At 39.3% G+C, this 27,437-nt stretch overlaps 1 protein-coding gene across 1 annotated transcript in view; it reads right to left on the bottom strand.

Moving 5' to 3' along the window:
* The window catches only part of OPN4 (opsin 4), a 228,477-nt gene that overhangs the window by 51,154 nt on the left and 149,886 nt on the right, over nucleotides 1-27,437 (bottom strand). The window contains exons 4-8 of the mRNA XM_073685869.1: nucleotides 20,228-20,431; nucleotides 10,449-10,620; nucleotides 8,717-8,878; nucleotides 7,328-7,435; nucleotides 2,809-2,998 (exon numbers count right to left, since the gene is read on the bottom strand). Coding sequence (XP_073541970.1) covers nucleotides 2,809-2,998; nucleotides 7,328-7,435; nucleotides 8,717-8,878; nucleotides 10,449-10,620; nucleotides 20,228-20,431 — 836 coding nt within the window. The remainder of the gene's footprint in view (nucleotides 1-2,808; nucleotides 2,999-7,327; nucleotides 7,436-8,716; nucleotides 8,879-10,448; nucleotides 10,621-20,227; nucleotides 20,432-27,437) is intronic.

Below are 27,437 nucleotides of genomic sequence, written 5' to 3'. Positions count from 1 at the left end.
GGGGAGGCACCCCAAGGCACAGGGGCTGGGACTGGCGGTAGGACGCCTTGCGGTGGACTGCCAAGCTCGATCCTTATAAATGCTTTTTAACTGCAGCAGCTTTAGTGGACGCTACTGGAGCTGGAATTACCATGGCTGCTGGCATGAGACTTGCCCTCCAATAGATCCTTGTAAAAGGATTTAAAGTGTACTCATTCAAATTAGAGAGACAATTTAAATTAAAAAGATTAGACCTGCCTCCACCGCAGGGGGGCTCGCTCGACCCACCAGCGGACAGGCACCAGTATTGGGAGAGGGGGCTGGCCGTCAGGGTCCACCGCGGCTCTGGCACAAACCCGGCGACACGGAGGTCGCACGGGCAGAAACGGACTGGCCGTGTCGGCTTCTCACTTTTTGGTTTTAGAAGGGCATGACATGCCTATATCTGTGTCTCCCCCTCCTTTTACTCCTCCACCTCTTTTCTTTTTGCATGACTATATGTACTTGTCACTTTTCCATGTGTTAGTTATGTCTTCTGAGCAGTTTGTCAGCTTTTGGACACCTTTGAAGGTGTTTTCTATGTGTTTCTATGTGTTTTTGTTTGCCTGCCATTGGTTTTAACGGTGTTCGAAGGTGTTCGACGAACAGTTCGACGAACAGTTCGACGAACATACGGGTGTTTGACGAACCGAACCGAACTCGAACACTACGGGGGAGGCTCAACACTACTTATAGCATGAGCTAGACCTCAACACAAGTTCTGAGCTCACAAAGTCAGAACTTACATTGTCTCATTGGGTCACATGGGACGATGCACATCATGAAATTATGACATCAGAACATGCGTTGAAGCCTAATTGGAGAGGATTAAGGAGGAGACTGCACCACAGTGGAGTTGTGGCCTAGAAAATCAGTGGAGTACCAGTGGAGAGATGCGGTGGCAGGGACAGGTATGAAGCTAGCTCAGTAGCGGATAAGAGTGGAGCAAAATGGAATCTGACTAGCCACTGTTTTGCTGGATTCACAAGAATAGAATTCCCAAACTTTTGGATTCACTAGAATCTGGAAATTTGGGGAAATTGTAAACAAATTAGATTTGCTTAACATCAATTTTCTCATCTTGAATATATTAGCTAACTTATTTGACAACCTTTGCACTTCGTTATTTTTTTCCATATTTGATTTCATGCCATTACCTACTACTATAATCCACAAATATTATGGGCAGGACAGTTAAAAGGTGTGCCACTTTTTTTATTTTACCAAATGTGTTGGGGACATGATTTTGTTGCCCAAAGTAATGTACTAGTATTACAGATAATTCCTCCTACAACTTTCCAGCTTTCCTCACAGACTGCACAGCTCTCCTGGCTACAAAATGATTGCTGACATAAAGCATATGACCAGATCTGTCCATCAGCCTCCTCAACATAAGACATGAGAACAATTCAGTAATTTCTGCTTTGAGGGTAATTTGTTGACTGTTCTTTTCAAAGTCTTTGTGATTAGAGATGGGCAAACTTATTCAAGTGGACTTTAATTTTACAAGACTCTGTATTCTCCAAAACACAGATTTTTTTGTTTTTCACTTCATGTGAATTCAGTAAAATGGTGTCTAGCTGGGGTGCCATTTTGCTGAACTGTAAATGACCGGGCTGGCAAAAGCTTAAAAAAACGCTGCCTCATGCCCAGTTCTCAGGGCTTCTCCTTTACGCAGTCACGTGTTGACGTCTTCACTGTAGAACATGACTTCCAGCTACAAGCAAGCCCTGGAAGTCTCGACACATCGTAATGTTGCTGCGCACATTGTCATGTTACAATATGCTGTGATCTCCAAGGCCTGGTTTGGGGTCTTCACTGTAGAACAGGACTTTAAGAAGTCTTTTTCTGGCATGCAACTGCAGAAAAAAGAGGCCCAAAAGTCTGGACAGGGGGCGGTGAGGTGAGTATTAAGCTTTTTTTATTTTTTACATGTTTTGTTTTTTATTTCCTGAGGACCCCAGAGCCTACTAGGGGACACTCTGTTCATGGAGAATAAATTCAATGCAAATCAACATTCCCATTAAAATCTGCGGGATTTGGCGAATTTGAATTTTGTCAGAAACAGTCATCTCTATCTATGACTAATGGAAGTGAGAGAAGGAACACAATTGTGACTGCTAGATTAAGGGCTCAATCAAGACAGCCATGTAACATAGACGACGGTCACATCACAATGCTCGGACTGGCTGGTGGCTCTCCTGATCCGAGTGTGATAGGATGTATTTCTATGCAGCTGTTACGCCCTGGTCATGAGAGCCGCCAGATAGTCCAAGCATTGCGATGCGATCGTCGTCCGTGTTATACGGCCTTCTGATTGCCCCCTAATATTGTGACTGCGATTTCTATGCTAAAAGGAGACATGGCTCCGCTTTTTGGGGAAAGGAAGCTGCAAGTAACATGTAAAATGATTATTATAAATCTGTTTGCAATGTCTGCAACCTGTACAGCTGTTTTATACAGACAGCAACATGTGTGCTAAATAAAAATGAAAGAAGTTTAAGGAATGAGGAGCACGGCATAAGGTGGCAAGCATTGTCTGCCTTTAGTGATGGCCAACTTAGTCCAAACAGGGTTTTGATTTTCTTTCAGAAATTCAAATCTGATATTAGCCCTGTTCTCTTACACACATTATTAATACTAACCTGGAAGAGTAGAAAACATCTACTGACTTGCGATCTTTGCAACTGAGTTCGGCCAGTAAAGGCTTCTTACACGTAAAACCCCTACTGTACGATGCAAATCAATGACATGGTAAACTGCAGAAATAGTATGTATAAATGTTCTTACTGATTCACTGTCTGAGACGGAGGGTAAACGACTCTTCAGTTTTAGATGCCCACCAAAATCAGAAGATTGACTACAGTGGCTGGTAACAGTGGAACGTCTAGTGGATGGATAGCTGCTGTAGGACTTGGAGTCTTTGCGAGTTACTCTAAGTATTGACCTCAGACAAGGAATATACTTTGCAATTGCCATTCTAAGACACAAAAAGTTCAATATCAGTAAAAAATTCAAATTCTATCAATATTTCAAATATTTTTGAACTCATATAATATTTCAAATGTACAGTCATGGCCAAAAGTATTGAGAATGAGACAAATAGTAATTTTTCCAAAGTTTACTGCTTCATTTTTTGTAATGGCAATTTGCATATACTCCTGAATGTCAAAGAGTGATCAGCTTAACAGCAATTACTGTACTTGCAAAGTCAATATTTGCCCAGAAAATGAACTTTAACCCCCAAAACACATTTCAACATCATTGCAGTCCTGCCTTAAAAGGAGCAGCTAACATCGTTTTAGTGATTGATCCAATAACACAGGTGTGGGTGTTGATGAGGACAGGGCTGGCGATCAATCAGTCATGATTAAGTAAGAATGACATCACTGGACACTTTAAAAGGAGGCTGGTTCTTGGTATCATTGTTTCTCTTCAGTTAACCATGGTTATCTCTAAAGAAACACGTGCAGCCATCATTGCACTGCACAAAAATGGCCTAACAGGGAAGAGTATCGCAGCTACAAAGATTGCACCTCAGTCAACAATCTATCGCATCATCAAGAACTTCAAGGAGAGAGCTTCCATTGTTGTCAAAAAGGCTCCAGGGCGCCCAAGAAAGACCAGCAAGCGCCAGGACCGTATCTTAAAACTGTTTCAGCTGCGGGATCGGACTACCAGCAGTGCCGAGCTTGCTCAGGAATGGCAGCAGGCTGGTGTGAGTGCTTCTGCACGCACTGTGAGGAGGAGACTCTTTGAGCAAGGGCTGGTTTCAAGGAGGGCAGCAAAGAAGCCACTTATCTCCAGAAAAAACATCAGGCACCGACTGATATTCTGCAAAAGGTACAGGGAGTGGACTGCTGAGGACTGGGGCAAAGTCATTTTCTCTGATGAATCCCCTTTTCGATTGTTTGGGACATCTGGAAAACAGCTTATTCGGAGAAGAAGAGGTGAGCGCTACCACCAGTCTTGTCTCATGCCAACTGTAAAGCATCCTGAAACCATTCATGTGTGGGGTTGCTTCTCAGCCAAGGGAATCGGCTCACTCACAGTCTTGCCTAAAAACACAGCCATGAATAAAGAATGGTACCAGAATGTCCTCCAAGAGCAACTTCTCCCAACCGTCCAAGAGCAGTTTGGCGCCCAACAATGCCTTTTCCAGCATGATGGAGCACCTTGCCATAAAGCAAAGGTGATAACTAAATGGCTCATGGAACAAAACATAGAGATTTTGGGTCCATGGCCTGGAAACTCCCCAGATCTTAATCCCATTGAGAACTTGTGGTCAATCATCAAGAGACGGGTGGACAAACAAAAACCAACAAATTCTGGCAAAATGCAAGCATTGATTATGCAAGAATGGACTGCTGTCAGTCAGAATTTGGTCCAAAAGTTGATTGAGAGCATGCCAGGGAGAATTACAGAGGTCTTGAAGAAGAAGGGGCAACACTGCAAATATTGACTTGCTGCATTAACTCATTCTAACTGTCAATATAACCTATTGGTACTCATAATATGATTGCAATTATATTTCTGTATGTGATATAAACATCAGACAAACACTAATAAAAACCAGAGGCCAGCAGATCATGTGAAAATATAATTTTGGTGTCATTCTCAAAACTTTTGGCCATGACTGTATTTGCTAGAAAAATAATACTAGATTAATTGTCAATGTTTGATACATAGAAACCCCAAATGAACCATAGAAAAAAAATGACTTGGTAGCCATTTGTCCATTTGTGTAATGGCTGTTCTCAGGGGCTCAGTTCCTATTAAAGTGAATAGGAGCTGAACTGCTGTTCTCAGCAACAGCCACTACACAGTGAATGGATCTGTGCTACTCGATTTGCGTTCACAATGTACATCTAGCAGCCACGAGAGAAATAAAGAGCTGACCAGTACAGGTGACGGATGTCGAGTCCCACTGATTTGATATTAATGACTAATGCTAAGCATGGTTCATCAATATCTTAAATGGGTTGTTCCCTGACATGATGTCAGTGTCGCAGTCAATGCTAGATAACAGGAACTGTAGCAAAAACTCGCCGGTAGACCCAGAAAAATTAATACAGTGTGTTTTTTTTTTTTTATAGTAAACTGCAGCCAGGGGAAAAAATTAATTGAACGAGAATAACCCCTTTAAGTCTGGGAAACCCCTTTATAATTTTTGAGAACATGAACAGTCTACTGAGAATTATGGAGTTAAAACTTATATTTGTGTAATGCCCTGGGCTTTCCAGTTCATAATTTTATTCAGAACCCCAAAAATGATAATGTTATGTGTTCTCTCCTGGGGCCCCAACTCAAATATTAAATCTAAAGATTATCTACATCTAAATTACTCATTTGATGTTCTACCAATAGTTATGCAATTCATTTTATTTACTTTCATGATTAAGCAAAAGGCAGAAAGATCTTGCCTCAATAACTGCAATTTAGCGTACAGCTCGTATTTATTTCCCATAGTAAGATTAATATTTTTACAGCATAAGATACAATCTTTTATCCTAAGAAGGTAACAAATAGATTCAAATAATATGAGCATGATTTTTGGTGTTTCAACTCTTATTCTGTTAGACATGAGCAATTGTCTTTGTTCTGGGTGCAATGCCAAGTAAGATGTTCAGAACTCCAGGCAGACAATAAGGTGGATACCTGCTGTGCAAGGCAGCCTTGTAAACAAAGTACATTCTTCAAAATCGGAGGACGGAGATTCCTTGAGCTAGATATATGTTTGGGACAATGTAATAGCTTATGATATATTATCCAATATGTTACCAATGTTTCATTGTCATTAGTGGTATAAATACATTTCTCTACAAATATTAGCAATAAATTGTTAAAGTGCATTAAAGTCACTTGAAACTATACTGTAATATTTTTTAGAATATGTCCTAAAGTAAGTGAACGCTATTATTTGGCCATTTCAGCAACGCTCATTGCTAACAGGAGTCTAAAATTAAGCATATGAACATATAATCTTTATAGAGTATTAGTGGAATGAATTCTATTAAATATATCTTTCCACATTGCACTCACGGGATTTACCTGATTCAAGTCTTTTCCTAAAATGACATCCCCCTAAAGTTACTACAATGCATTGTAAAAGTAGCCCTAACATCATATTAGTTGGTCTTGTGCTTGGCATATATCGCGTGAGTGCTTTCCTTCTTAAATGAAGTTTCATCATTGAGAAATGAGCAATGATCTGATGTATTTCATGGTCTGTTTCCTGGCGTTATCACTCAATATTATTGCCTAATGTTTATGATGGGATTGTCCAGCTACAAAAAATGCTACTTAAATTAGTAAATTATGCAATTTCTTAATATACTTGAGGTCTCAAAGGTACCTCAGAATTAGAGGTTTTCTACTTTTAGAAAAGTGTACCCCTAATGCCGGGCCTGCACTGCTTGGGTCTCAGTATTTTGGAGGCAATGGTGATGTCACAACGACAGTACGCATAGCCAATAGGGAACCTGTACTACTAAAATACTACTATGAGTTACAAAATCATGTCCCCAACACATTTGTTTAAAAGTGTTGGGGACATGTTGAATAATGCTATTAACCTGCAGATATGGGGTTAATCTGTAGATTAATAGTGCTATGGCCATGCCTGGCTGCTGTACTAAAAGTGTGGTACCTGGGAGAAAATTAACTTTTCGGCTTTCAGTCATGCAGGCGTGCCAGCCCAGCAACAGTCATTTTCAGTAAAATGGCACCTTCATAACGCTGGTTACCTGCAGATTAACCCCATATCTGCGGGTTAATAGCATTATCAGACCTGACAGGTATATAACATATTTATTTATTTATTTAACTGGAAACCGCTTTAAGTCTAGTGCCCGCCTTATAGAATTACACTGAATGCACATTATCAATGTCTAAGTGAATGTTAATATTAAACCCCACTTTTTCAATTGGCCTTGATCAAAAACATTTAGTAGATAGATACTAAAATATCAGCAACGATACGCACTGTGTAATAATACAAGAATTTACTTAAAATGTCCACGTCAGTACAAGATGAGAACAGGAACCCGCTCAATAAGCTTTTTTTATGAGAACTCAAAACTCTAAAAGGCCTCTATAAGGCCAAATAACTCTATTAAGTATAATTTCTATTTAAAGATATCTCCTACTTGGTCAATTCCATATTAGAAATGCTAGTTTCCTACCTCGTATAAAGATTTCACAGTTTTGCTAAACACGCTATCAACAAAAACTAATCTCATTGTAGCAGAATAGTATAAACACATCAAATCAAACCGGTCATACATGACGTAGTAGGGATCAGGCATACCTATATTTAGGATGAGTGATGGCATAGATAATAGGATTGTGGATGGCAGATGCCTTTGCTATCACAGCAGGTACTGAATTCATATATGGAGTTAAGAAATTTGAATATCTGGTGAAACATAAAAATGTATAAAGATTTTTAATAAATGATCACAAACTTGCAAATATATATCATTGTTGTAGATGTACAGAATAGAAAGTAATGTGGAGAAGCTCACATTTGAACATCATTTTTTTGGTTTACATCTAGAATGAATCTATATAAAATTGAATGGTTAAAACTTTACACCAGTTGTTTTTAGCTTGTGTAATATTTTACCACCCTGAAAAACTCTAAACTCTTTCGGTTTTTGGTAACAAGGGCCAAAATTGTGTCAAAATTTTAGAGTAAAACATTGGTGCAAACTAAGCCAAACAGTAGATTTTGTAAATTTAGACAAAATTGTCTAAAGATACACCAAATCCATCATCCAGCAGGAGCCATTAAGATAAATTTAGCACATTTTAAGTTTGTTTATACTGTCTAAATACAGAATTAGTAATTTTTTTAATGCTTATGGGGGTATTGAATATTGTGATAAACTACACTTTTCACAGTATAAAGCATTCATATATGATATAACTAGACTCTTTGGCATATGTTTGACTCATAGAAATCTCTAAGCATTCCACAAGACATCTGAATTTTCACCATGATTGGTCAAATACCATTTGCATAATAAAGCATTTACATAATAAAAAAGTATGTATCCTGTCGAAAAAAATTCTTAATTTTCAACTTTTCTTCAGATGGAGACATTTGTATACTATGCAAACCAGTACCCACAGTAGTGAATATGTCTGCAATTGGCTGATATTACTATAAAAAATACAGATATACCTTAATGTATATACTGTCAAGGTATCCTGTTGCTTTAAAAGTTACCTCGCTCATCTTATGGTTATAAAATATGTACCTAGGTGTAAAATTGACTGAAATACAGAAAAAGCAGATGTCTGCCCTAAAGACATTTATTGATACTGAAGGAGAGTATACAGCTGAATTCCTTTTATTCAGCTGTATACTTCCAACTGTATTGAAAACATGGTGTGAATTAGGCTGAAGTTCAATATTCTTCTTCCATTACCCCATCAAGGATAGATCTTGGAAGCAGTAACGGTTTTGGCTGACTAACACTATGATTTACATGATATGGATTTATTATGATCTCATCTGCAGGTAAGATGTAGCAAATATAAAAGTCAAAGAATGAGTGAGGCAAGCTTACATGTGACATTGGTGGTCTGAAGGTAGGTTATTATAGGTAACAAGCCTAACTCCCTCTTACATGTTTTACCATACTGTAAAGTCAATAGACACAATTCGGAAGTATTAAAATGACAGTATTACCCAGCAAATGCCACCAGTGCCACAGTCGAATAAGGAGACCATGAAATCACATACAGGAGGATGACAATTAGAGCAATCTTTGCCATTTTCCACTCATTTTTCATTTTCTGATATTGCTTCTGAGATTCCTTGTTATCATCTGAACCAATTTTGTGAACAGCCCTTTAATAGATAAAGTGACAATGAAAAAAAACAGGCAAACGTAAGCTGAGTCACATTCCTTTCCTAAGATCATTTGTCTGACTCAGGGCTCATTCAGACGTCAGCAATTTTTTTTGTACCCAAATAATGATCCGAGTTTCATTAGCAAAACCGAAAGAAAATAACTGGAGTGTAAGTTGGCATAGATGCAATATGAAGGAGCATGTTCACACCAGCCATTAAACAGGAAAGACCTAAGATAGAAACAAAATGAACAAATACCCTGCTGTAAGTAAGATAAAATGCATATAAATAACATAGGGTACTTAGTAAACACTGTTTTTGATCATTAAAAAAGCAAAACCAATCCCACCAGCGCCAAGGTGTATGCAATTGGGACGGTCCTAAACTGTACTATTAAAACCTTACAGTGTGTCAAAAATGTCCTCAATGGGAATAAGAGTTGAGCAGGACCAGGGCCCAACTATGGATATCCAGCAATGGAAAGCTATATAAATGTAATGTCCAAGAAAGGGAGAACACGCCATTGCATGCACTGAGTCAAAGTTTTTGATCAAGCAAAGCTTTTCCGTTTCTTTTTTAGCAAAAACAGTGTTTAATAAGTACCCTATGTTATTTATATGCACTATTGCTTCTACTTATTTACAGCAGGGTACATGTTCATTTTGTTTCTATCTTAGGTTTTGTCCTAGTTTTATTAGTGTGCTGGATCAGACTTTCCTAGGAGTTTGGTCAGTGTGTCAGTTTTTACCATCAGCATTTCATCAGTTTTTCTCATATGCTAAAAAAGAAGCCTGAAGATTTCTCATGCTTCTATTATCACTAAGTGACAAGCGGAAAGTAAACTGATGGCATCCAAGTGCTGTCTGTTGCTTTCATGGACCCATAGACTTGCATTGATGAGTTTGATCCATGACTCAGATCAAAATTGGCCATTTGTCTGTGTTCTTGTATGGACAATTCAGCCTGCAAAAAGACATGTGAACAGCCCAATAGACCATATAGGTGTGAAGGAAAAATATGGATAGAACTCGTTCGTGAGAAACTGACATCTGTTTGAGCCCTAGTCAATACACTTACACTTTTATGTCTATGTTGCTATTTTCACAAATCATGGGGGCCATATACATTATATAGAAGCACATTGATGGTTGAACAAACTCTGAAGGAATGATCAAAGAGTGAATGATCATTCTGACGAGATAAGCATAAATGTTTTTGTCTATATTGGTCTTGCAAACTGGCCAACCTTGGCCATCCAATTAGAAGTGAGCTTTCTGGGAAGATTCTTTCACAGAAAGTTCACAGAGTAGTCACTATCACATGAAAATCTAGACAATGACAGTCTGTCAGATAAAACAATCGTTTTGGTTGAAATTATCCATTTTCATTAATTTTAAACTAATATATATGGTCACCTTCACATCGGACAAAGCTGCTTTTATATCTAACACAAAATATAATGTGGTTGATGGTCAATGTGCTCTACTGAAAAACTCAGAACTACACAGATATGTGCAAATATATCATCAGTCAACTACATAGCCACAGGTAGATGCAAATGAATCACCTGTTAGTATTCTTGATTGCCTTAAAAATAAAAATGTAGCAATATATAATGACAAAAAGGGGTATGAAGAAGACAAAGCAGAAGAGGAGCATTGTGTATGCTCTAACAGATGGTGTGAAGGTCATATAGTCCCATGTGCAAGAAGTGAAGAGTCCCTCAGGGACATAGGCACCTTTTAAAAAGGAAAGAAAGAGTTTATGTTAATTGATTTTATTAGAAGGGTACCATGAAGCTTAGTACCACAGAAAATTACACTACTAAAGATATATATTATATACTGTATACACTAACGAGCAAAAGGGTAACAATGAACTTTTGACTTTCAGGCTCCATATCTCACCATCCACTGCTTCTTCGAATGTGAGACTACCAACACTTTAAAGACAATCATCTTGGCTATTTCATACATAAATTTGACTTGAAACGATTTAGCATATGATTAGCTATTCAGATTCTTGTCATGTCACTGCATTGTTACTGTTTTGCTCATAAAAATCTAAATTTTAATTAATTTTAAGCATGTTTCTGATCTGACCCTTGGTCTCTTCTACACGTTCCCAAAGTTGGTGCATACTGGTCGACTCTCTTATGTATTTATACAGCTTTTTCCTCAACTCTACCCACAAGTGTTCGATTGGGTTGAGGTCTGGGGACTGCGGGGGCCTATCCAGCACCTCTACTTCATTGTCATCGAACAATTTCTTCGCCAATCTCAAAGTATGCTTCGGGTCGTTGTCCTGCTGGAACACTATGTCGTCCTTTACATACCCATAGAACTCAACCATACGAAGTAACTCATCTTGTAGGATATTCACATATGATCCTGCTCAATCATCCAATGCCTTTGGCTGTGAAACAACCCCATGTCATCAGGCTTCGTTCAGCGAACGTGACAGTACCTTCACTTTCTCGATCTGCTAGTCCCTTTTTCCCTTGTTTCTTCCAGACCCATTTGCACCCATCAGAGCCTAGTCTATTGACTTTCGTTTCATCGCTCCAAATCACCTGTTGTCAATCTTCTACTGTCCACTATTTGTACTTTTTTGCAAACTCAAGCTGACACTTGTTATGACGACTTTGAAGTCGAGGCTTCTTCACCTATTATCGGGCCACTATTCAATACTTGTGTAATGTGCGTCACACGGTGCTTACATAGATGTCTGCGATCTCACTATTAGGAAGCATACGAGCCACATCCACTACCGTGTTTGTCGCGATGTCGCGACAGAAGTGATAGACCTTGTGATGAGCCATCTTGTTGACTCCGATATTTTGCCTGAATGTCGACTTCTTGGCTTTTGAATGGATGAATTGACTTCATTTCATATTCTTCCTACTGTCATGGCACTCACATGATGCAGTTTGGCAATTTTCTGGGCTGAGTGATCGCTATTTATGAGATGGATGATGCTGTTTCTCTTTTCTTGGGAAATTTTCTTCATGGCTGCTCCTCAATTCAAACCATTGACCTTTGTCTTGGGAATCAATCTAATAATACACTGAGCTATTAGCGAATGTGAGAACAAGTTGTAATTTGCAGTATACAGGAAAATAAAGATTTTTCCACCGCCAGGAGCAAAATAGTAACAATGCAGTTACATGACAAAAATCTGCATAACTAATCATATGCTAAGTAGTTGCAAGTCAATATTATGTATGAGATAGCCAAGATGATTATCTATAAAATGATGGTAGTCTCATGTTTGAAGCTGTAGTGGATGGTGAGATGTGGAGCCTGAAAGTCAAAAGTTCAAAACATTGTTACCCTTTTGCTCGTCATTGTATATATATGACATACAATTGAACCCAGAAGTTTATATACACTATATAAAAAGACACATGCATATTTTTCTCAATATCTGACATGAAATCAGAATAAACCTTTCCCATTTTAGGTCAATTAGGACTACTATAATTTTTAATATTTGCCAAATGCCAGAATAATGAGAGAGAGAGAATGTTTTAAGGCATTATTATTACTTACTGCAAAGTCAAAAGTTTACATACACTAAGATTACTATGCCTTTAAACGATTCGGGACTCCCCATATAATGATGTCATGTGTTTGGAAGCTTCTGATAGGGTTTTTGGCAATATCTGAGTTAGAGACACACCTGTGGATGTATTTAAATGCACACCTGAAACACACTGCTTCTTTGTGTAGTATCATGGGAAAGTCTAAAGAAATCAGAAAAGATATCAGGAAGAGAATTGTGGACTTGCACAAGTCTGGTTCATCCTTGGGTACAATTTCAAGATACCTGAAGGTGCCTTGCATCTGTACAAAACAAATATACGCAAGTACAAACAAGATGGGAATGTCCAGCCATCATACCGCTCAGGAAGGAGATGAGTTCTGTGTCTCAGAGATGAATGTGCTTTGGTCTGACATGTGCATATCAACCCAAGTACGAAAGTAAAAGACCTTGTGAAAATGATGGCGGAAGCTGGTAAGATTGTGTCAATAGGCACAATGAAACGAGTACTGTATCAACATGGGCTGAAAGGCCACTCTGCCAGGAAGAAGCCATTACTCCAAAAGAAACATAAAAATGCCAGATTAATGTTTGCAAATGAACACAGGAACAAAGACCTTAATTTTTGGAGACATGACCTGTGGTCTGATGAAACTAAAATTGAACCTTTTGGGCATAATGACCATCGTTACATTTGGAGGAAAAAGGGAGAAGCTTGGACACCTAAGAACACCATCCCAACTGTGAAACATGGGGGTGGCAGCATCATGTTGTGGGGTTGTTTTGCTGCAAGAGGGACTGGTGCACTTCACAAAATAGATGTCATCATGAGAAAAGATTATGTGTGCAATACTGAAGCAACATCTCAAGACATCAGCCACGAAGTTAAAGCTTGGGCGGAAATGGGTCTTCCAAATGGACAATGACTCAAAGCATACTGCCAAAATGGTAGCAAAGTGGCTTAAGGATAACAAAGTCAATGTTTTGGACTGGCCATCACAAAGCCCTGATCTCAATCCTATTGAAAATTTAAGGGCAAAACTGAAAAGGCAGGTGCGAGCAAGGTGACCTACAAACCTGGATCAGTTACACCAGTCTTGTCAGGAGAAATTGGCCTAAATTCCGACCAACTATTGTGAGAAGCTTGTGGAAGGATATCCCAAACGTTTGACCCAAGTCATTCAGTTTAAGGGCATTGGTAGCAAATACTAAAAACTTTTGACTTTGCAGTAAGTAATAAAAATGCCTTAAAACATTCTCTCTCTCATTATTCTGGCATTTGGCAAATATTAAAAATTATGGTAATCCTAAATGACCTAAAATGGGAAAGGCTTATTCTCATTTCATGTCAGATATTAAGAAAAACATGCATATGTGTTTTTTTATATAGTGCATGTAAACTTCTGGTTTCAACTGTATATGTCATAGAAGTAACAAAAGAAAATTGCAACTCATTGTAATACTAATGGTTGTCACATGAACTCTTGGCCTTATATACACTATTTTCTAAGATGAAAAAGCTTCTGCCTCTCAAAAATTGCTAAACTCAATTTCTTTGGATCTTTTCCAAATCTTTCTAGATATTATTCTGAAAAATATACAGGTTATGACTGCACTGATACTTTCACAATCACATCATTCGCTGTGTCCTAGGGACGCAGTGAGTGACAGCTCAGCTGTCCTATATATTGCAGGGGTGTGTTGGGCTGTCAGCATTGTTAGTGGCATCCCGGCCATACTATTGTATGTAGTGGCATGCTAGGCTGTCATTTTTGTGTATGGTATTTCCCTGCAGCCCTATTAGGCAGGGCATGATGGTGTTGCCCTTTCAGGGTGATTGCCTGGCTATTTAGCTGGCTGGCTATGCTTGGACTATTACCAGTCATAGTTTTTGCACAGTGGTGTGTGTGTGCTTTGTTCAGTTTTCTCTGACTGATCTTTGTTGCCAGACTTCAAATTTAGCCTCTTTGACCATTTGCTCGGATTTCCCCTTTGCCTTGACGCTTCTAACTCTCGGTGCCTGACCTTGGACTTTCTCTTAACTTTGTCTTATCCCTTTGTCTCTGACGCACTCTCTTGGTTTTCACCTCAGACTCCTTGACTACCTTGCATCATGGCTTGTTCGTGAGAAGTGACTCAGCATCACACATACCTAAATATGCTCGAACTTTTATTTAATATCCTTTAATGTGGCCATTTGTATTTATACGGTTAAGTCATTGTGAATTATACTAAACGGCCTCTTTATAATCTCAAAAACTTCTTATTCCCTTTTCATGCTCAACAGTCTCCTAAAGAATTTATTATTATAACCCATTCACAGGATAGGCGATAAGTGTCTTTACGAGACCACCACCATCATGAGAATGGGGATTCCAAATTCCCCGTGTAAAATGAAATGGCAGTCAAGCACGCAACCTGCAGCTCCAATGAAACTCTGTGTAACTTCCATGGAAGACTAGATTGTGGCTTTTTCGTGCAGAGCCATAAAGTTTGAATGAAGCTGTAAAGCAATTGCTGGACCACAGCTTCATTCATATTTAAGATTTGGGATGTCTGTTATCAAACTGTATGAATCAGACACATATACTTTTCTGCAAATGTGACACAGGGCCTCCTAACACCAAATTGCATTTATCAATTGAGTAATCAATTACTCAGTAGCGTACCTTTACAAAACAGTTGGATGGGAAACTTGAAGTATTAATGTGCAGTTCAGATATTTATCATCTGCATGATACTATTACATACCATTACCGTACATAATTCAGGCTATTCTTCAAATGCAAATCTATTGGAAAGCAAAGTATTTCTTTAGCTATACTTGGATGGTGTTAATTTTTTGTTAGAGTGACTATATAAACTACATTAGTTCTTTGTTGTTCACATAATTCATGATATAGTGCACTGGCACACCATGAAGTATGTTCATTAAGTTAATTCTATTTGTCAAATTTAGTTACTGTACAAATGGATAGTTTAGCACCAAAAAACTGGCTTTAAGTATTTCATGAATCCCCCACATCTTTTTTTTTTTGCAAATGTGACATGTATAAACAATAAAGACATTAATGAGTAACACTTAATTACAGTTACAGAATGAGTAAGGACCATGCTTGCAACCTTACAATTTATAAGGAAATTGAAAGGGTGTTTTACATACCCCCCCCAAGTAAAAATTTATCTTTATTAGTAATAATTAAAAGAAAATCTCTAAATCCATCCCAGAGAAAATATGGTGAGTGGCACAAAGATTCACAATACAATACCACTACTCAGTATAGGAAAAGAAGGGCAAAAGAGATAAGGTGAAAGAGGAAGCTTTACCATAAATACTTGTTGGCACCCTATAAAAGCACGCAAGAAATGGCAACCCCGCTCACCCTCGTCTTACCCTGGGAAACCATAGGGAGCCCTATACATGAGTTTGGAAGCCCCTTAAACCTTTTGTTATAAGGAGGACCGAAATTATCTATGCATTCATGGCCAAAAGTGTTGACACCCTTGAAATTGTTCCAGAAAATGAAGCATTGCTCACAGAAAATTATAGCAAATACACATTTTGTTATTCACATGTTTATTTCCTTTGTGTGTATTGTAACAACCCAAAAACAACAGAGGAAAAAAAGGCAAATTGAACATAATTTCACACAAAACCCCCAAAATGGGCCGGACAAGCTTCTTACACCTCTCAACTGGAATTTTGGACCACTCCTCTTTTGCAAACTGCTTCAGGTCTCTCTCAACAGAAACTTTAAGATCTCTCCATGGGTGTTCAATGGGATTTAGATCCGGCCTCATTGCTGGCCATTTCAGAATTCTCCAGCACTTTGTTTCCATCCATTTCTGGGTGCTTCTTGAAGTATATTTTGGGTCATTGTCCTGCTGGAAGACACATGACTTAGGACGCAAACCCAGCTTTCTGACACTGGGCACTACATTGCGACCCAAAATCCTTTGTTAATTTTTAGCTTTCATAATGACTTGCACACTGTCAAGGCCCCCAATGCCAGAGGAATCAAAACAACCTCAAAACATCTTTGAACCTCCACCATATTTGACTGTGTTCTTTTCTTTGTAAGCCTCATTCCGTTTTCGGTAAACAGTAGAATGATGCGCTTTACAAAAAAGTTCTATCTTAGTCTCATCTGTTCACAAAATGCTTTTCCAGAAAGATTTTGGCTTACTTACATACATTTTTGCAAACTGCAGTCTAGCTTTTTTATGTCTCTGTGTCAGCGTTTCATTTCATTCAAATGTCGATGGATAGTTTGCGTTGACACAGATGCACCCTGAGCCTGCAGGACAGCTTGAATTTCTTTGTAACTTCATTGGGGCTGCTTATCCACCATCTGGAGTATCCTGTATGGCAACCTTTCATCAATTTTTTTTGGCCATCCACGTCCATGGAGATTAGCTACAGTGCCATGGGTTGTAAACGTCTTGATTATGTGTGCACTGTGGACAAAGGAACATCAATATCTCTGGAGATGTACTTTTAACCTTGAGATTGTTGATATTTTTCAACAATTTTGGTTCCCAAGTCCTCAGACAGTTCTCTTCTCCGCTTTCTGTTCTCCATGCTTAGTGTGGCACACACAATGCAAAGACTGATTAAACTTCTCCCCTTTTTATCTGGTTTCATGTGTGATTTCCATATTGCCTACACCTGTTACTTGCAACATATGAGTTTGAAAAAGCATCACATGCTTGAAACAAAGTTGTTCACCTACAATTTTGGAAAGGTGCCAATAATTTTGTCCGGACCATTTTTGGGGTTTTGTGTGAAATTATTTCCAATTTGATTTTTTTTCTCTATTTTTTGTGTTGTTCCAACACACACAAAGGAAGTAAACGTGTATAGCAAAACATGTGTAATTGCAATAATTTTCTGGGAGAAATACTTCATTTTCTGGAACAATTTCAAGGATGCCAACAATTTCGACCATGACTGTATATAAACAATAAAGCAGGAAGTGATTATCCCTGAGGCAGCACAAATAAAGCCCTAAAATCAATATGTCCTGACTATAGGCACATGAAAGGAACTAATAGTGCTTGTGCAATAGCCCCACTATAGTGCAGGACAGAGGATGCTAGTCCATGCAAAGTAGAAAGCAGAATAGAGGTATCACAAATACAAATGACCCCATTAGTTACCAAAAGTGATACAACCACCATCAAGCTTCACATGATGGATTACCTACCCTATAACTGCTGATCAACCAGTACCACAATGGGGAAACGCATCGAGGTCACAGTGAACTGGTAGCTATGTGGGGTTTTTGTTTGAATCATATCCCTGTTTTGCCCCTTTTTTCATATAAAAGGCTTACCAACTCATATACAGGTGCTTCTTACAAAATTAGAATATCATCAAAAAGTTAATTTATTTTAGTTTTTCAATTCAAAAAGTGAAACTCATATATTATATAGAGTCATTACAAACAGAGTGATCTATTTCACGTGTTTATTTCTGTTAATGTTGATGATTATGGCTTACCGCCAATGAAAGCACAAAAGTCATTATCTCAGTAAATTAGAATAATTAACAAAAAACACCTTCAAAGGCTTCTGAAGCACTTAAAAAAGTCCTTTAGTCTTTTTCAGTAGGCTCCACAATCATGGGGAAGACTGCTGACTTGACAGATGTCCAGAAGGCAGTCATTGACACACTTCGCAAGGTGGGTAAGCCACAAAAGGTCATTGATAAAGAAGATGGCTGTTCACATAGTGCTGTATCGAAGCATATTAATGGAAAGTTGAGTGGAAGGAAAAAGTGTGGTAGAATAAGGTGCACAAGCAACCGGGATAACCGCAGCCTTGAAAGGATTGTTAAGAAAAGGCCATTAAAAATTTTGGGGGAGCTTCACAAGGAGTGGACTGCTGCTGGAGTCATTGCTTCAAGAGCCACCACACACCGACGTATCCAGGACATGGGCTACAAGTGTTGCATTCCTTGTGTCAAGTCACTGATGACCATTAGATAACGCCAGAAGCGTCTTACCTGGACCAAGGAGAAAAAGACCTGGACTGTTGCTCAGTGGTCCAAGGTGTTGTTTTCAGATGAAAGTAAATTTTGCATTTCATTTGGAAGTCAAGGTCCCAGAGTCTGGAGGAAGAGTGGAGAGGCACACAATCCAAGCTGCTTGAGGTCTAATGTGAAGTTTCCACAATCAATGATGGTTTGGGGAGCCAAGTCATCTGCTGGTGTAGGTCCACTGAGTTTTATCAAGACTGTAGTCAGCACAGCTGCTTCCCTCTGCTGACAAGCAGGAAATTTTAGAGCACTTCATGCTTCCCTCTGCCGTCAAGCTTTTTGGAGATGGAAATTTCATTCTCCATCAGGATTGGCACCTGTCCACACTGCCAAAAGTAACAATACCTGGTTTAAAAACAACAGTATCACTGTGCTTGATTGGCTAGCAAACTCGTCTGACCTTAAGCCTATAGAGAATCTATGGGGTACTGTCAAGAGGAAGATGAGAGACACCAGACCCGACAATGCAGACTAGCTGAAGGCTGCTATCAAAGCAACCTGGGCTTCCATAACACCTTAGCAGTGCCACAGGCTGATCGCCTCCATGCCATGCCGCATTGATGCAGTAATTGATGCAAAAGGAGCCCCGACCAAGCATTGAGTGCATTTACTGAACATACATTTCAGTAGGCCAAGATTTTGGATTTTAAAAACATTTTTGAAGCTGTTGTTATAAAGTATTCTAATTTACTGAGATAATGACTTTTGTGTTCTCATTGGCTGTAAGCCATAATCATCAACATTAACAGAAATAACACTTGAAATAGATCACTCTGTTTGTAATGACTCTATATAATTTATGAGTTTCACTTTTTGTATTGAATAACTGAAATAAATTAACTTTTTGATGATTTTCTAATTTTGTGAGAAGCACCTATACAGGGCTCTCTAGGGTTTCCCAGGGTAAGACGATGGTGAACGTGGGTGCCATTTCTTGCGTGCTTTTATAGGGTGCCACCGTCTGCAGTCAGGAAGGGCTACCTATAGGGCATAGTATTTATGGGAAAGCATCCTCTTTCCTCTTATCCCTTTTCCCTTCTTTTCCTATGCTGAGTTGTAGTATCATATTGTGACCCTTTGGGCCACTTACCATATTTTGTCTGGGACTTATTTAGAGGTTTTCTTTTAATTATTACTAATAAAGATTAATTTGTACTGGGGGGTATGTAAGATACTGTTATATCCTTCTATCAATTGTTGCTTTGTTAGCAAAATTGAAAGAAGGGTGACTATATTGGTCACTGATATGTGAAATGTCAAACATGTGGTTTTGTACATTTTCAGTTGTTTAGTTATTATTCCCACTTGAGATGGAAAATGTACATTTTTCATTTAGTTGTATAATAATTCTGCACATTATTACTAAAACACAAATTGCCTAATGATTGCATTCACACTGTACTTTGTCCTATTTTGACAGCTGACTTTTGTGAATTTTACATATGTAAAATGATTTTTACTCTCCTTTATTGCACTAGTGTCAGTAGATTTTCAGTCTTGCATTTGTTGCATATTTTGACATGCCCTTTGTGCAATCCACTTTTCTATTTTTTTCTTTTACAAGAAAATCTAAGAATAAAAAAAACCTAATAATAACACTGCATTTTTTTTCCAAGAAGCCTAATCCTTGATTTAATATTTGAGAAATTAATTACAGGCAAATAATCTCCTTCTCTAACCTGTCGTACATATCCTGTCTGATTTTTAGAGACCAATGAGATGCCCAGTTAATATTATTTGTCAGACCAGTCATCCAAACTTACTCCAACCAAAGAAGGGAGGGAGGCTCCACGCCAAAGCATACAGCCAGACACCTAAAAGGATTAGCACTGCTCTTTTCTTGGACAGCACTCCTATGGAAGCGAGTGGCCGAGTGATTACGAAATACCTATCCACAGCAATCACCATCAATGTGATCATGGACGTGATCCCAAATAGAGCTCCGCAGAATGCATATAATTCGCAACCTAAAGTAGAGAGAAAAGTAAAATTATAAATTGAATGATAATTGTAATATTTTTAGTCTACAAGATCTTTATGATGGATGTGTCATATTTATAGTTATAGTCACATACTGTATTTACCTACTAATGTTAATAAAAGTCCATTCAGCATAACTATTCTTCAGCAGACTTAATACCGAATATAAAACAACATCTCTAAGGCAGCTGCCAGTTGTTCTCATCTCTAGACAATCTCTAAATTAATAATTGAACTCAAGCAATTACTAATAATGTCATGCCACACACAAGACATCTAGAATTCTTTTAAACTCACATAATGATCTGTATGGAGTTCAGTATCAGAGGTGTTAGAATATAGAGATATTTTTTTCAAATTGCCAACACGAAAACACAATCTCTTTAGAATATTAAAAGGGAATCTGTCAGTAGGACCAACCCTCCAAAGTCAACAATATGGACATTTAGGTCATAGAAAGTTTAATAAAATGATACCTTCATATCTGTGATCTGATGCTTATTCCAGAGAAATCCATGTTTTTCCTAATATGTAAATGAGCTGCTAAGATCTGTGGTCCCGACACACATCTCCCTGAGAATCTGCCACCAACTTCTATTTTAAATGAAAGGAGGCGTTACCAGTGAGAGACACGTAATGACTGACAGTCTGCTCTCCTGATCTACATGTTACAAACTAGAAACTCTCCCTTTCTTTTAAAATCCTCTCTGGAGGCAGATTCTCATAGGAATCAGTGTCCGAGCCATAGATCATAACAGCTCATTTACATATTAAGAAAAATGTGGATTTCTCTAGAATACGACATCCGATGGCAGATATCAAGGTATCTTAAATATACAAGCGCTGGGGAGCAAAAAAGCACAATAGGGTCTTACCCGGAATAAAACAGAAATTAATTAAGAGATTATGCTATCCTGATGGAGTTGTGATCACATAACAATGTAAAAGTATACTCCAGCAGATCCACAGGTCATCCGACTGATGCAATGGAAGAGAGAAAAGCGTGGATATTTCCGCGCTGCTAATGAGTAGTATGAGGTTATACAGTCATATGAAAAAGTTTGGGCACCCCTATTAATCTTAAGCTTAATGTTTTATAAAAATTGGTGTTTTTGCAACAGCTATTTCAGTTTGATATATGTAATAACTGTTGGACACAGTAATGTTTCTGCCTTGAAATGAGGTTTATTGTACTAACAGAAAATGTGCAATCTGCATTCAAACAAAATTTGACAGGTGCATAAGTATGGGCACCCTTATCATTTTCTTGTTTTAAATACTCCTACCTACTTTTTACTGACTTACTAAAGCGCTTTTTTTGGTTTTGTAACCTCATTGAGCTTTGAACTTCATAGCCAGGTGTATGCAATCATGAGAAAAGCTACTTAAAGTGGCCTCTTGCAAGTTGTTCTCCTGTTTGAATCTCCTCTGAAGAGTGGCATCATGGGCTCCTCAAAACAACTGTCAAATGATCTGTAATCAAAGATTATTAAACATAGTTGTTCAGGGGAAGGATACAAAAAGCTGTCTCAGCGATTTAACCTGTCAGTTTCCACTGTGAGGAACATAGTAAGGAAATGGAAGAACACAGGGACAGTTCTTGTTAAGGCCAGAAGTGGCAGGCCAAGAAAAACATCAGAAAGGCAGAGAAGAAGAATGGTGAGATCAGTCAAGGACAATCCTCAGACCACCTCCAGAGAGCTGCAGCATCAACTTGCTGCAGATGGTGTCACTGTGCATCGGTCAACTATACAACGCACTTTGCACAAGGAGAAGCTGTATGAGAGAGTGATGCGAAAGAAGCCGTTTCTGCAAGCACGCCATAAACAGAGTCGGCTGAGGTATGCAAAAGCACATTTGGAGAAGCCAATTTCATTTTGGAAGAAGGTCCTGTGGACTGATGAAACCAAGTTTGAGTTGTTTGGTCATACAAAAAGGCGTTATGCATGGCGGCAAAAAAACACAGCATTCCAAGAAAAACACTTGCTACCCACAGTAAAATTTGGTGGAGGTTCCATCATGCTTTGAGGCTGTGTGGCCAATGCCGGCACTGGGAATCTTGTTAAAGTTGAGGGACGAATGGATTCCACTCAGTATCAGCAGATTCTTGGCAATAATGTTCAAGAATCAGTGATAAAGTTGAATTTACACAGGGGATGGATCTTTCAGCAAGACAATGATCCAAAACACCGCTCCAAATCTACTCAGGCATTCATGCAGAGGAACAATTACAATGTTCTGGAATGGCCATCCCAGTCCCCAGACCTGAATATCATTGAACATCTGTGGGATCATTTGAAGAGGGCTGTCCATGCTCGGCGACCATCAAACTTAACAGAACTGGAATTGTTTCGTAAAGAGGAATGGTCAAAAATACCTTCATCCAGGATCCAGGAACTCATTAAAAGCTACAGGAAGCGACTAGAGGCTGTTATTTTTGCAAAAGGAGGATCTACTAAATATTAATGTCACTTTTCTGGTGAGGTGCCCATACTTATGCACCTGTCAAATTTTGTTTGAATGCAGATTGCACATTTTCTGTTGGTACAATAAACCTCATTTCAAGGCAGAAACATTACTGTGTCCAACAGTTATTACATATATCAAACTGAAATAGCTGCTGCAAAAACACCAATTTTTTTAAAACATTAAGCTTAAGATTAATAGGGGTGCCCAAACTTTTTCATATGACTGTATAGTGAAGAAGAAGAAGTATGTGTACTTCGAAACGCGTAGATTAAAAAATGCATTTACACTAACTCCTGGCTTCAATCTACTCATCAGCAGCGCGGGAATATCCACATTTTTCTCTCCCAAATTCAAGGTATCATTTTACTCAACTTTCTATGGCCTTCATGCCCATATAGATTGCTTACTGCTACTGACAGATTCCCTTTAAGACATGGCAACAGTTCGTTTATCGCAGTTCGCAGGCATCATGGTGTTCGGGGGCACAGAGTTTTGCAGTCTCACTGCTCTTAAGCTCCCCATACACATTAGACTAATGTCGGCCAAATCCAACAATAAGTCTAATGTGTTTGGGAGCCCAGGACAATTAATTGTTGGAGAGCTAAGGTTGTGGCATTACTGATTTCGGACTGCCGATCCTTTTGTTCTCCCAGAGATAAGCCACCAGACATGTCTGGCATCAGCTCTCTGATATAGAACAAAGAAGCACTCAACAGGACCCTGAGGACCCTGAGGAAGAAGGACTGCGTCCTTTGAAACGCGTTGGCTGTTTGTGGCTCCATCAGACTCCGTACTTCGGCCGTGATGTCACATTGCCACACTCCCCCATCAGCCCTGCGAGTACGCGACAGCGCTTCTGGCCGGAGCGCGCCGCTTTTTAAAACATCTACGCACAGCTGTAAGAAGGGACATTCACGGGAGGATTCTCCCGCTCCACATCGCCGGCTCAAGCAAGATCCACACAGGCACATCGTGCACTGCCTATGGACATAAGTCACCACCTTGGATTCAAGAGCCGCCTCCTGCTGTAAAGAGAGTTTGTCAACTGGGCCATCACTTGTATTAGAGCTGCCCTGTTTTCTTATCGCGAGTAGGTCATCTACATCCTTTGGTGTCACTATATATGGTATGCATTGTATAGTACTAGATGCCCTTAAGTCAATATTATTCTAAGTTAATTTCTTTTAATCATTGTGACTTTTCCAAAGTGACTACCTATAGTGAACATCCTAATATTTAATTTTTATTAATGTGCAGCCACACTTATACCGCATGGGGTGGTAGAAATCACTCACAGTACCTCCTCATTCATTACTATCACCTTCCTAACCTCCTTGTAAACACTCAGTAGTTAGCAAAACCTATTTATATTCACATGTATCACATATCAATGCCGCTCCATTAATTCTCTGAAGCAATAGGAATAGCAGGAAAATGGGACCCCCATTCCAATGAGAGGCTCTCTGGCAATAAAATTAATCAATTTACAGACAATTATGATGGATATCATGGTCATTTAACAAAACATGTTAAGTTTCCATTTTTTTTACTAAAAAGAGTATTAAGACTGATTATGCTGTTCTGTAAAAGGCAAATAGAAACCTTGCAGAATGGACCCTAATGGTAATTGCAACATGACCTTGCCAAGATCATCCACATTATTTGTTCATTTTTTTTAAGATTAAAGTTTTATATTTCAATTTTCTGTTTGACATGAAGATTTACTGCACCCCATCAAAAAGACTAATTCTGGAGACCAGCGGAGATGAGCATGGAGTAGGACGTTTTTATCTCGGCTTTGCAGAATGGAGACCTGGTATCCTCTTTTATGCCTATTTAATGGACTTCAGCTAGTTGGGAAAGCCGCAAGAATCCTTCCTGATACCATCTAGAATACCTCAGGAAATTTTCAAGGTATTTCAGCCATAAAATATGCCTTATCCTGAGGAGAAAAAAAAAACTACTGACTCACAGCAGCGTAGGCCACAGCGCAAGCCTGCACAGCCTATGGGGACTTATAGTGTCTGTACTATCTCCTCTCCGGATCCTGGGAAGCTATATACTGCCCCAGAAAACACCTGCACATCACCAGTGGTCCCCGAGGACCTGGAAGAAGACCCCACTTTACAAGTAAGTGACCCCCCCGGAGCTGTCACTAAGAAGACAGAAGAAGCCTGGCAACAGTTGCAACCGCCATTTCCAGGGACCTCACTGCAAGTCTCCTGCCTCCTCTGGATCCAAGGATGTCTTCTTCCTCCTCCCTCTCCAGCTAGGACCTAAAAGAGAAGACCCCTCTTACCAAAGGTAGACCAGAAGAGTTCAAGAAGAAGAAGAACCCCCACATTGAGGCAAGAACCAAGGTGTCAATCACTGGAGCCGGAGCTTCGGCGGTGAGTACAATTCTCCAGCCGCAGCGCTCAGCTTTGCGCCCCTGCCGGCTTCCAGGTGCCTGTGCCACCCCAAAAACTACTCCTATTGACCCCAAACTTCAAGGGGATATTCCCAAGGGACATAGAGAGCACTCCTATAACACTCATGAACCACACAAATAGCGCAGAAGAGCGGTCACAGCCCCTGAACAATTCTGGCTCTGCTAAGCCAACCGCGGCACACAGTCAGCTGCATAAGACTAATGGAACTGGCATTTCATTTTCTCTTAAGGGGTTTTTATCCCCAAAACAGAAAGAATTCCCTCAAAGTAATAAAACCAATAAAGGGTCAGATTCTAATAAAAAACAGGAATCCTCATCTCAAATTAAAACTGTTCCCTATACCCCTATGCAACAAACAAAAAAAGGGTTACCAATTATTAAGAATCCCCCAACTGAGGGTTTACACAAAGATAAAACTGTCGCTAAAGATTTAAATAAATCTTTCTTTACTGAATAAAGGAGCTCATGGACAAAAAAGGAAATACTGGTCTGAAAGTAATAAAAATAATAAGTACGCCCCCTGTCTATGTCTGATTGTGATGACGAGTCCGAGGATTCCTCTCCTAATCCCACACCATTTAAACAATCATCAGTCCCCCCCCCATTACAATCCTATAGACGATCAGTCCTCTCAGCCAGATAATCCACTTATTAACCTATCCCCATCTGAACTTTACATATGTAACTGTTTCAAGTCAACTATATCCTTGATGGACGCCAATCTTAAGAGGTTTGACATGCTGCAAAGCTCAATAACAGAAATCAAATTGAATGCTGAAGCAACAGATAAAAAAGTGGATGCCATTTCATCTAGACAGGACAATCTAGAAGAGTCCAATATAGCCCTAAAAACTGAGATTAAAATCCTTCAAACAAAAATTATAGAACAGGAAGACAGAAATAGGCGTAATAATCTTAAATTTAGTGGGATTCCAGAGCAGGTTCCATCATCTGATCTCGCTCCTTACATAAAGGACATTCTCCAAAAAGTGTTCCCATCTATGTCCAGTCTCGAACTTGTTCTAGATCGAGCCCATAGATTGCAAAAACCGAAGTTCATTCCCAAAGATCTACCCAGAGACACTATAACCAGATTCCACTTTTACGAAACTAAAGAAAATATTCTCAAATACCTGAGAGACCATAAAATCCTCCCCTCTCCATACGAAACAATTACGATCTTTCCTGACTTTTCTAGGGAAACCCTAAACTTTAGGAAGGCTCTCGGAGAAATAACTCTAATTTTGAGACAAAATAGTATTCCATATAAATGGGGCTTCACCGTGAAATTGCTGGTTTTCTTCAGTGGAAAAATTTACATCATCACGAACGCAGAAGAAGGATGGACTTTTATAAAAGACAAAAACCTCACAAAGGAAGAGGATGACCTAACCTGACTCTTCAGAAAATCTCTATCGGCTCTTTCTATATCATAAAGAGGATTCTAATGTAACTTGTTCAGTCCGTACATATTTCTAAATAACATTTGTGTTATGTACTCAAATTTGGCTTTTTTTCTCTAGGACTTCTTTCATTTATTTGTAATCCAGGTCTCTGTTGCAGAGCAATGCTGAACTTTATTTCTCCCTTTTGTTAGGTTTGGTAGTTGGGATATTATATTTTTCTTCCCACTCTAACCTCTCAGTCATTCTGAGAATTCATCAAATGTCTGAGTACTTGTTTTTTGTAATTTTTTTTGCTGTTTTTTCTTGGTTCTTTGTTTCAGAGACGCCGTTCCCCTCACCGCCGCAATCCAGGTCCGGCGTCTTCCCGCCCCCCTGCTGCTGTGGCGCTTCCCGGGCACTGTGCTTAGGGCGTGCGCGCTCCCTCTCTCTTAAAGGGGCCGCGCGCCATCCTATTGAGTCCCCGGCCAATGGCCGGAGGACTTCCCCTATATAAGGCACTTCCTCCAAAATAGAGGTGGCTGTGCAAGGTTGTTGTTCCGTGTGCTTAACACTTGCTCCAGCCCTCAGGTCCCACTGCCTGTCCGTCCTTCCTGCCAGTCTGTCTGTTAGTCCAGCCCGCCAGCCTGTCTAACAGTTCTGTTCTCAAACCGTCTACAGTTGTGCCCGCCAGCCTGCTTACCTGGATC

This window comes from Phyllobates terribilis, unplaced genomic scaffold (genome assembly GCF_046119375.1).
Source record: "Phyllobates terribilis strain yellow unplaced genomic scaffold, ASM4611937v1 Scaffold_5__5_contigs__length_657084704, whole genome shotgun sequence".
Taxonomy (NCBI): domain Eukaryota; kingdom Metazoa; phylum Chordata; class Amphibia; order Anura; family Dendrobatidae; genus Phyllobates; species Phyllobates terribilis.
The sequence above is the reverse complement of the archived record's forward strand: the minus strand, read 5'-3'. Positions and strand labels throughout refer to the sequence as shown.